An 11553-nucleotide genomic window follows, 5' to 3' on the forward strand; every position below is an offset into this window, starting at 1 on the left:
TCCATCAAAATGTACAAAAATAATTAAGTTTCATCTTATTTGAAACACAATAGAAGTAAAAAATTTAAAAATTATTTATAATAGAGAAAATCCGCGGTACCCATTGTACTCGCAGGTACCCAAAAATACCCGCACACGTGTACCCGTACGGGTACGGGCATGTATGAGTATTACTCTTCTATTCTGAAACGGGTAGCTACTACCCGTGCCCGTTGCCATCCCTAGGTCTGATGGTCAATCTGTATATTGCATTCGTCATGTTGCTAACAATTTCAACAAGGAGTTTTGAGATAATAGTTTGAAAGAAAAAGTCATTGAAATGAGTATGTGTTGAAATGAATCTCATTTATGTGAAATTGTTTGTCTATTAGAATTATGTTAATAATAATGAACTTGTTGTAGAGTATGAGTTGATGCGGCATCGATTCGAGCAAATGCTTGCTCTTTTGCGTTAAAAATAATATTACAATTTGTGTAATAAATTTTGTTCTATTCAGTATATTAAGATTTTCAGAAATTCAATATATTAAGATTACAATTAAATACATTTTCAGAAAAAATTACTATATTAAGATTACAATTAAATACAATCAATAAATAAAATCAATAAATACAATCTCAAAAATGCAATCATTAAATCAATAAATACAATTTCAAACGTGGATGACATCGTGGTTATGGTCCACGACTTTGGTAAAATCGTGGATGATATCCACGAGTTTGGTAAAAATACACAATTCTCGTAATTACTTGAAAATGTACCTCAAACGTGGGATAGTATAGTCAAACTACACTACCAATATAAATTTTCCAATTTAATTACTATTATTATATCATTCAATAAAAGGAAGATGGAAAAGTCATGGAAATTCATAGCAGTGAACCTTAAATCATATAATGTGTTAATTCTAATTTCATTGTTAGTAATTTAAAATGGTAGATCAATTTTCCCAATAGTTAAAATTTAAGGAGTAATTAGGAATAAAAAATAGTTTATAATGTCTACTTGCATGAAATTTTCCCTAATTTATATTAAGCAAATGCTTTTAAAATGGGTTTCATCAGTGTAAGGAAATGTCAGCACCAATTGTATGATAATGATACAAAGAATATAAGACTGAAAGAATATTATTCACATAAACAAGTGTTTAAGAACAATGAACTTCAAGGAGAAATGACTTATGAGAGAGCAAATTCAAGAACAAGATGTCAAGTTATCATATGATTTAATGTGAACAAGGAAATACTATGGAAGATTAGTGGAATTTATATTTGAACTAGTTTATTTTATACCCTTTGTAACTCTTATTTATATATAGATACATAAATATTTATATACATGCTATTTGCATGCTTCTTGTTGCATAGGAATACTAGGAAAGAGGTCATGGGCAAATGGATAAGTTTAATTTTGTGAATTACCGGAGCTTATTTAGAGTTAATTAAGTTAAAGATGTGGCAATATGTTAAGATATAATTTTAAAAATAATTGATTCATAGTTGAATTTATTATATGGAAATGATAAAAACTTTGTTTATAAGATGTATTGATACAATAACATGTAAAATCATATACTTGTATTTTCATTAATTGAGATGATTCTCGTTCATCTAACTATATTGACAGCAACATTTGCCACCTTGTTTGGGATTACAAGAGCCACCACCAGGGAAGCGTTGAGTTTTGCAGTAATTGTTACAAGCATTGTTATCTGGACACCCATTTGTTGCCGTACAAACCATCCATTTACCATCTGGAGTAGCACCCATTGATCCTACAATCATCAATAGAATATTATAAGAGAAAAGATGTATACATCAATAGTGTAAGAGTTTTTTATACTGCCACTTTATTATCTACAATTCGTTTTTTAATTATGTTTGACTTTTTATAAAAAGTAATCCATGAAGGTCAGTGCGTCAATATTACACTTATTTTATAGAAGTGATTTTGTTACCTGGAGCTGAAGCCAAAATCAGAGCAATGCATAAAAAACCCATGAAAAACTTTAGACAAGCCATTATGTGAAGATAAGCTTATGTGCTTTGGTTTTGTGTTGGGTGTTTGATGTTGGATTTTGGACAAGCCAAGGCTACTTATATATAGTTCCCAATGCTATGGTCTAGCCTATTTTCAATACCAAATCACAAAGATTATAATTAATCTCGAATTAATTCCAAAATTATGAAATAAAATCTGCAATGATTTAATGTTTTTAATAAAAGTGGTAATATGTTACTTTATATATTCTTTAGCTTTAATTTTTACTTTTTGTTATTTTTTATTATTAAAAATATATGTGAGGATAATAGTTTAAACAAAATTAAATACTTACAATTAGTATAATATTTTATTTGGTAGCAAAAAAGTTAAAGATAAATCATTTTCATGCTAGTGATCACAAAAGTGATTTTTCCAGTCCAGCAAAGTTTATTTACATTATATAAGAATAATGTAACTTTTATTTTTCATAAAAAATAATAAAAATAATGTTATATGGGGAAGCTTGAAAGAATACCAAATTATTAATAATCTTCTGAGTAAAAAATACATCTCGTTAAATACTAAATAAAATATATTATAAAGATACATCAATGTACAAATAGTTTGTATAAATATATAATCAAATTATACGCATAAGAAATTAGTTATTTGCTTGTAGAAGAATAAATATTTTTATGTATCACAAAAAATAGATTATTTAATATGAATATATAATCAAAATATACAAATGTTATTATTTTAAGTTAATCACTTTTATTTTGTATGACTAATTGTTGACATGTTTATAATTTTTAAAATATTGTGGTTCTAAGTTAAGGTATAAATCTTAAAATTTTATAATAACATGAGAGAATAAACTAAAAAGGTAGAACATATTCCACAACTCATTTTGAACTTACCTCAAATCCTCTAAAATAACTTATGCAATAAAATCTATTTATAAACAATATATGTGCATGATCCGATCTCCAAAATATTTTAAACTTAAACTCCTTAGCACATCACTTAGAAATATTATAAAAATGATATATTGTGAGATAAAAAACTCACTAATACTATTTTAAAACTTTCAACATGTCTAGCCATCACGAGTACGAAATATCTCAATAAAAATAGTGACAAGGATTAATAATCATAATATATCATCTTATAATATGATTAACAACTTATAACTTATGCGATATCAATTAGAAGATAAGCCACAAAAAATAATAACACATTCAATTTACATATGTGACATTAATTGTCTCGAGCCCTCACTTCATGGATAAACTTTTGCACACGTCACACCTGCTGAAGGTGCCAATCCCTCACCCAACGCCCCTAATTTGTAGGAAATGTCTTACTTCATTTCCTAAAAATAAGTCTATCTTAATGCGACTGAGAAATTGTTTGCTCGTGTCAAGGCCAATCAACTGATCCTAGAATTTCATCAACAATAAAAACAATTAGGTCAAAGACCTCCACAACAATCATCAATCATTATAATTGAATTATAGATCTCTTTAACAATAATTATTCAACATAGTAAGATGACAAATATCATCACTAATCACCAATCAATATAATTCATTTTAAAATTAATATGAATATACAACTAAACATTATAACATGATATAGGTATAAAAACTTTCCCATAGAGACTATAATTGATCACGAATTAATTCCAAAATTATGAAATAAAATCTACAATGAGTTAATGTTTTTAATAAAAGTGGCCATGTGTCTTTTATATATACTTTAGCTTTTATTTTTTACTTTTTCTTATTTTTTATTATTAAAAATACGTGAGGCTAATAGTTTAGACAATATTAAATATTCACAATTATTATAATATTTTATTTTGGAGCAAAAAAGTTAAATCATTTTCAGGCTAATGATCACAAAAGTGATTTTTCCAATATAACGAAATATATTATTAAATGTTATATAATTAAAAATGAGTATTGTAACCCTTATTTTTAATAAGAAATAATAACAGTTATATAATATGGGGACGCTTGAAAGAATACCAAATTATTAATAATCTTCTAAGTAAAAGACAAATCTCTTTAACTCTCGTTAAATACTAAATAAAATATATTATAAAGATACATTAACTTTTTATAATAACAGTAGACAATAAACTAAAAAGGTAGAACATAGTCCATTAAGCATTTTGAACTTACCTCAAATCCTCTAAAATAACTTATGCAATAAAATCTAATTTATAAACAGTACATGTCCACGGTTGTGATCTATAAGATAGTTTAAACTTAAATTCCTGAGACATCTCATCTAGAAATATCATAAAAATAATATATTGTGAGATAAAAAACTCACCAATACTATTTTAAAACATTCAACATGTCTAGCCATCACCAGTACAGAAAATCTTCATAAAAATAGTGATAAGGATAATAATCATAATATATCATCTTATATTAAAATTAACAATTTATAACTTATGCAATATCAATGAAAAGATAAGTCATACAAAAATAATGAAACATTCAATTTTCATATGTGACATTAATTGTTGTGAACTTTCACTCCATGGTTAAACTTTTGCACATCATGCCTGCTTAAGGTGCTCGTCCCACCTAGCACACCGAGTTTATAGAAAATGTCTTACTCATTTTCCTAAAAATAAGCCCATCTTAATGTGACCGAGAATTTTTTTGCTCGTATCGAGGCCAATCAGCATATATCCTAGTATTCCATCAACAATTAAAGTAATTAGGTCATATACTCCACAATAATCATCAACCAATATAATTAGGTTATAGATCCCTTTAACAATAATCATTCAACATATTAAGATCATAGATATCATTACTAATTATCAATCAATATAATTCATTTTAAAAATAATATGAATATACAACTAAAGATTATACCATGATATAGGTATAAAAACTTTCCCAGCAAAATTATGTAATAATGTAGGGAGAAAAACATTTGTTTGTTGAGTACGTTTTATTTATATTATACATAACATGATATTGGTATAAAATGCACAATATATTTTTATCTACTCTAGTATTATACTTATTGATTTAGATATAAATACCCATATGACATTTATACTCCAATTTGTTATTTGCCAGTTACAACTCTTTTCTAAAGAACAACAGTTATGATTCTTTTGTGAAATAATTGTAATTAGTTATTTGTTAGAGTAAATATTAATTTCAGTTTTTAATATTTTTTGACATTGGTTCCTTAAAAATTCTAAAAATTAAAATGGTTCTAGTAAAATTAAATATTGATCAAATTAGTCCATTTATCACATTTATAAGACCTTGTAGGGACTAAATGATTTTAAAAATAACTAATTTGAATCATCTTTGATTTTTTTAAAACTATTTTTTGAGGGACCAAAATAATAAGATCAGACAACATGAGAGACTAATATAAATATTTATACCATTTACTATTTTATTTTTTAATTGCAGTGGTTCGTTATCTTTTTGTTAACAATACTTGCATCCCCTAAAATACATTATTTCTTTTCATTATTTGTTTATCTCTTAAGTACAATTCTTAGAACATTGTCAGCTGAGTTTCTATTTAAATTATTTTATTTTATAAACCTTGTAATCTTATATAGATGAGTTTAATATCTTTTTGTTAACATATGAACAATAGATATATGTATTTGATATAAATGCTATTTATATGCTTCATGTTGTGTGAGATACTAGGAAAGATATTAAGTACTTTCATGAAAAACATTGAGCTTTCAACTTTTCAATAACGAAGTTTTGTTTGGATAAACTGCCACAATTTTGTTTTATCATTTTAGAATACATGACTAGACACACAACTTAAATTATGTCAAATTGTAGAGTTAAATGTTATTATTTGCTTTAATTATTTTCATATAGTCAATAATAATTAAAAATAAATAATAAAATTCATACATCGTCATTATATACATAAATTTTCTGTTAATAAAATTGCACAAATAACTTTCACAAAAAAGAACATAAAATCTATGCATTGACAGTGTAAGGACTTATATATATGCATTCTATCATCCATCCTTCAAAATCTATACCCTGACATGACAGTGTAAAAAATTTATATTATCGGCACATCATCCACCATTAATTTGTAATACTTTTGTTTAAAAGTCAATGATAATTAACATATCAAGGTAAAGATTTACAAACAATGTAAAAATACACACATATATATATATTAAATCCTAATTTAACATCAATAATAAATAATATAATAATAATGTATAATCTCGCACGCTCGTCTGTGCATCTTTTTCCACTAAGATTACTAAGAGAAGGTGGAAAGCCCTAAAATGATTTTATAAAACAAGTGGGCCTATGATCCATATAATACATAGTAGATATTTGATGGTTCACCTAAAACGAAGTCGTATGGTTTAAAATATCGTTCTTCAATGATATGTAAAAGCCTTATCTACATTTTCAGTGTCTTATTTTCTCTCAAGCTTTTCTTCTAATGGCGACTACTACTCCATTCATTACTCTATCTCTTAAAACCCTAACCCTAACTTATCATCCAAAAACTGTGCCATTTATTACTTCGGTTAGAAATCATGTTCGGGTTGGGTCTAATGTCATTCGGAGTCGGAGTCGGAGCCTGGTGGTTCGGGCGGCAATTGATGGAGAATATTCGTCGAAGAGGAGTAGCAGTAGCGAACAAAGAGAGACAATTATGTTACCTGGATGCGATTACAATCATTGGTTGATAGTGATGGAGTTTCCTAAGGACCCTGCTCCTACACGTGACCAAATGATTGAGACTTATCTCAATACTCTTGCTACTGTATTGGGAAGGTATATTCTCTAATATTTCTATAAGTTTCGTGATTATATCTTAAATCAATGTTTTCTAACTTGTTTCTAGCAAATGGAGTTAGACGGTTAAGCATATTGTTGTTGTTGTTGCTATGTTTGTATTGGAACACTGGGAAATTGAACTTTGTTACTTCGTCCCGAAACAGTGAAAAGTCTCAACTTGGTTCTCAAAATATTTGAATGCCTGTCAAATTAGTTATTTTTAGGATAAGTTTTAGGGACAATTTAGGATGGAATTTGATATTTTTGAAGCCTGAATTGTGTCTTAATTTTTTCGGGGCAATTTACTCTGGCATTTGAGTTTTTTAGGGCCAAACTATGTTTAATTTTTAGGGGCTAGATAGGTCTCCTAAGATTCATGCTAACTTTTTTGTTAACTTTATGATTTTTACGAAGATTCATGCTAACTTTTTTGTTGATAAAAAATGAAATACCTGTGATTTACCTATTAAAGAAATCACGTTTCTAGATGATTAAAACGTCTATTGGTTGTATGCATACAATGGTGATAATATATTATGTTTGGAGGGGACTTAGTACTTGTCATCATGCTTCTTCACTGAATTCCCATTATCTGTTTTTGGCTTGTGTATAAGCTTGCAAGAAGCAAAGAAGAATATGTATGCCTTTAGCACCACCACTTACACCGGCTTCCAGTGCACTGTTGATGAAGCAACATCTGAGAAATTCAAGGGTAATGTTTCAATTCAGCGCTTCTTGTGATAATTCTTTTGGTTTCTTGATGGTATTTGGTGATTAATGTTATATGTGTGCTTCTCCTACTTGTAGGTTTGCCTGGGGTTCTATGGGTGCTGCCGGATTCATATATAGATGTTAAAAACAAAGACTATGGAGGTTACTTTTTCATTTATATTTTAAATAATTTATGCTTAATTTACCTCATGATAATCTTATGATATCACTGAACATTTATTGTTCTTTGATTTAGGTGACAAGTATATCAATGGGGAGATCATTCCTAGCAAATACCCAACTTATCAACCAAAACGTGGCGGACCGAAGAATGAAAGTAGAAGGTATGAGAGACGGAGAGACGGCCCTCCTCCCGAGCGCAGAAGGCCAAAACAAGAGACAACTGCCTCAGATTCGGCCTCTACATGAGGTAGTGGATTCCATTCTATATCCCACCCTTTGCATGTTATTGGTCTCCCCTTTGCCGAAAATGTCTAATAAGTGATACTAGATCAAATATCACAGATTCACATCTTACTTCATCTTTAACTTATATGCAATGTTGCATGATGTTTTTATTCTTTATAGCGTGTTATTCAAGATAGCCTATCAAGCACTGCATTTAGTTGTTGTTTTTGCTAATGCAGGTGATTTATAGTTTTGCTGAGAGAGATGCCAAAAGAGTCTGCTACTTACCACAACTCTATCAAGTTCAAGCTCATTAACAAATTAAAAGATTCAGGTTGTATTGGATTACCATAAGATGCATGCAATGTTTATTTCTCAAGTTCAAATGGGTGTATATTCACGATTCGTCTTGAGGAATAAGAGCTCTTGGATTACTAGTATGACATGTAAGACGAGTATTAGGCTTTTTGTTGTGTAACTTTTTAGTAGCTTATAACTTAACTGTTTCTTGCTGTGGTATGTCTTAAATTTATAGCAGGAACTATATAATTTATGTTTAGATAATGTGCATATTATGCTTTTTGAAAAGGATTAGCTATAAAGTGAAAGTTGGAAAATTATAAGGCATCTAAGAAAGGCACTAAGAAAGTGGTGAGTGAAGTCAGAGATAGTGTATATGATGATTTATACAAATTTCTAGGTAGCAAGGGTGTAGAAAGAAGTGTTTATAGGCTTCAAAAAAGGATAGGGTAAGAAAGATAGACTTGGACCAAGTGAGAAATGCATTAAATATGAAAATGGAAAAAAATTGTGAAGAATAAAAATCCTACAATCAAATTTTAGTCCCATTAAGTAGTTTGGTGATGAACATAGATATAAAGAAATTTTAAAGAATTATTTTCAATGATGGTTATGATCCTTTGCAATTTTGATAGACTAAACATTAAAGAGGAACCAAATTGAATACACATGCTTTGGAGAAAGTCTAGGGATGCATTCCAAAAAGTTTTATAAAAAAGTTTGAATTGTCTATATTTGAACAATTTAGGATATGTTTGATATGGTTAAGACCAATATAAGAAGACAAGACAAGATAATTTTTCTATTGCAATAGGACTATACAAAGGGACAATATTGAACCATTATCTTTTTATGGGTGGTGGATGTGCTCACTAACCATATCCAACAACATCTGTCACAATGTTCTTAGGAGTTATGGCAGGATAGCAAACTTGTTTGAAATGGGTGCATTTTCATTCAGAGATTTATAAACCATGTTTACTAAATAAATTATGTGTTTTGTCTAGGATAATCATTTTAATAATGACTAATTTTCTGTGTTAAGATTTGCATTGACTGGTTGAGATGTTGTTGCATTACATGCCCTTATGTAAGGATTTTCTTGCATCTGTAAAGATTAATCCAACACACAATCACTCTCTACTTGATTATACATTCTGAATTCTTTGGTTTCTGTTTTCTGTTTTCTATGAAATATATGATATGATAGTAGTAGAAATAGTAGGTGTATTACCAATTGGCAATTCTATGGTGGGGGGAAGGCAGAAAAATTCATGGAATCTTCAAAAAAAAACCTGAAAACAGATGAATGAAATACAGGACCAAGCACACAAGATTGGGGCCTAAAACTAGATTGGCAAATCAGAAGTTTAAATTTGAACAAATTCATAATTTTAACTTACAAATATATGATAACAGATTGGATTTATCTGTAACCATTGGTCCAGAGCCATAACATAGTTTCTCCTTCATTCAATTTGATCCATAAACTTTAGTCCAAGCAAACATTTTATTACATTAACATGAAAGACTAAATTGATTGTAGTTTATCAAAATTATGCAAATATATAACCTTTCTAAGCCATAGCAGAGCCATAGTCTAGAACAAAAATTATATCTACATATGTAGCATTATCTTTACCAAATCAGTAATGATTCTGTACATGTCATAGTCAAACCAGTATGCATAATCAGGAATGATATTTCTAGTGCTTTCATCTTAACTATCTTGTATAGAATATTACCACTATTTTTTTAATGATTTTGTTGCTTTGTGTATACTCTATTACCACTATTTTTTATCCCTCTTAATACAAGTGGGATGGAAAAGAATTTGTGGCATGCTTAGAGTTGCCATCTTCCTGTTTTTTTGAGATTGGTGAGTGATAAAATATGACATAGTGGTAGAAAGTGGGGCCCCCTATGCTGGGTGGCACTGCCTCACCTACTACTAGTGTCTAAGTGTTAATAACTTAATAAAGTAAGTGTTACTCTTTCCTTGCATAGTTGCATGTGCACATTGTAGCATATAGATAAGAATTATGCGGTTGAAGATCATCACTATTGGTAGAAGTCAATTCCCCTTCTCTTCCCTTATAGAATTGAGCCTAAACCCCCCATCCTAGTTTCTCTTTTGAAGGTTCCATCTTGAATCTTTGAAGAACCATGTCCTACTATAATTCAGCCTATTCTGGATCTGAATATGGTGAGTATAATTTCAACTCTTATGCTGTTAATTATGAGTATTATCATTCTCCATCCTTTATGACATACAATGGTTATGATTACAATCAACCAAATTATGGGTATGACCCAAATATGTATTATCCTACTACTAGTACTAACTACCCTCTTCAAAGTTACCAAACTATAGCATATTCTGCCACCACTTTTAGTGACCCAAAATCAATTGAATATGATCCTAATTATGGCATGAGTCAACTTGTGATCTCTTATAATACCTTGGGATTTAATGAGCCTGCATTTGATGAGTATGATCCAACACCTTATGATGGTGGCTATGATATTGCTAAGACCTATGGGAAGCCTCTACCACCTTCAGATAAAATCTGCTACCCTCGTTCTGGTTCAACTTCAATCATTAGCACCCCTTTTGATTCTGCTCCTGTTGAGTCTATAGTACCATTGCCTAAAGTGGAAGAAAGAGATGATGAAAAAGCAATGATACCTCAGAAAGTTGCCGAAGAAGAAAAGCCAAAGGAGGTTGAAGACAAAAGCTATGATGACACTCATGATATGAAGCCTTATGTAGGTGAAGATAGTGAGGAGAAGCAACATGAAGAAGATAATGGTTATAGTGGAGGAGAGTGTGATGAGAAGCAAGTGGCACTTCCACAATATGTTCCTAGTGGATATGGGTTGGAAGCTATGGATATTTGTGAAAGCATGTTTGGGTATTGGCCTTGTTTGTCACGTATGAAGAGAGAACAAGAATTGTGTGATAAGGGAAACAATAATATGTATGATAACATGTGGAAAGGGAGTGCAGATTATATATTTGGCAATGTAGATCCATATGGTGGTGTGATAAGAAGGGAAGATGGGAATAGTAGCAGCTATGGAGGATCAGAACTTGTTGTGTATGGCTATGAATATGAGAGCCATTATCTAACTCAAGAACAGTATAGACAGATTGATTATAATGATCAATCATGGTAACACAACTCGCAAAAGGATCTCTTGTTTCGGATGATGTCTCAAATTATGTCTCAGATCAATGAAAATATGTCATGTAAGCAAAACAAATTAATTTTCATTATTTTTTTCTGTTTTTACTTCAATATCATTGGTTCGAGATATAAT

General features: G+C 29.7%; 3 protein-coding genes across 5 annotated transcripts; 2 read left to right on the forward strand and 1 right to left on the reverse strand.

Moving 5' to 3' along the window:
- On the reverse strand, positions 1493-2070 carry LOC109344829 (defensin-like protein 2B). The gene is made up of 2 exons (XM_019583573.1): positions 1959-2070; positions 1493-1775 (listed from the first exon to the last, which is right to left on the reverse strand). Exons 1-2 carry the CDS (start codon positions 2020-2022, stop codon positions 1612-1614), a joined length of 228 nt encoding a protein of 75 aa, XP_019439118.1. The 5' UTR covers positions 2023-2070; the 3' UTR covers positions 1493-1611.
- On the forward strand, positions 6425-8499 carry LOC109345642 (multiple organellar RNA editing factor 9, chloroplastic). The gene is given in 6 exon segments (XM_019584763.1): positions 6425-6807; positions 7425-7522; positions 7618-7683; positions 7778-7905; positions 7907-7951; positions 8169-8499. Coding segments are annotated over 6 exon segments (753 nt in total). The 5' UTR covers positions 6425-6469; the 3' UTR covers positions 8247-8499.
- LOC109345646 (uncharacterized protein At5g39570) lies at positions 10196-11417 on the forward strand. 3 transcript variants are annotated; one of them, XM_019584771.1, is made up of 2 exons: positions 10196-10816; positions 10853-11417. In XM_019584771.1, the coding sequence occupies exons 1-2, from the start codon at positions 10396-10398 to the stop codon at positions 11407-11409; spliced, it is 978 nt and encodes a 325-aa protein (XP_019440316.1). In that variant the 5' UTR covers positions 10196-10395; the 3' UTR covers positions 11410-11417. The 3 variants fall into 3 exon arrangements, with proteins under 3 accessions (XP_019440316.1, XP_019440315.1, XP_019440314.1); XM_019584770.1 differs by having other exon boundaries at positions 10198-10817; positions 10848-11417; XM_019584769.1 differs by having other exon boundaries at positions 10199-10314; positions 10348-11417.

Source organism: Lupinus angustifolius, chromosome LG04, assembly GCF_001865875.1.
Source record: "Lupinus angustifolius cultivar Tanjil chromosome LG04, LupAngTanjil_v1.0, whole genome shotgun sequence".
Taxonomy (NCBI): domain Eukaryota; kingdom Viridiplantae; phylum Streptophyta; class Magnoliopsida; order Fabales; family Fabaceae; genus Lupinus; species Lupinus angustifolius.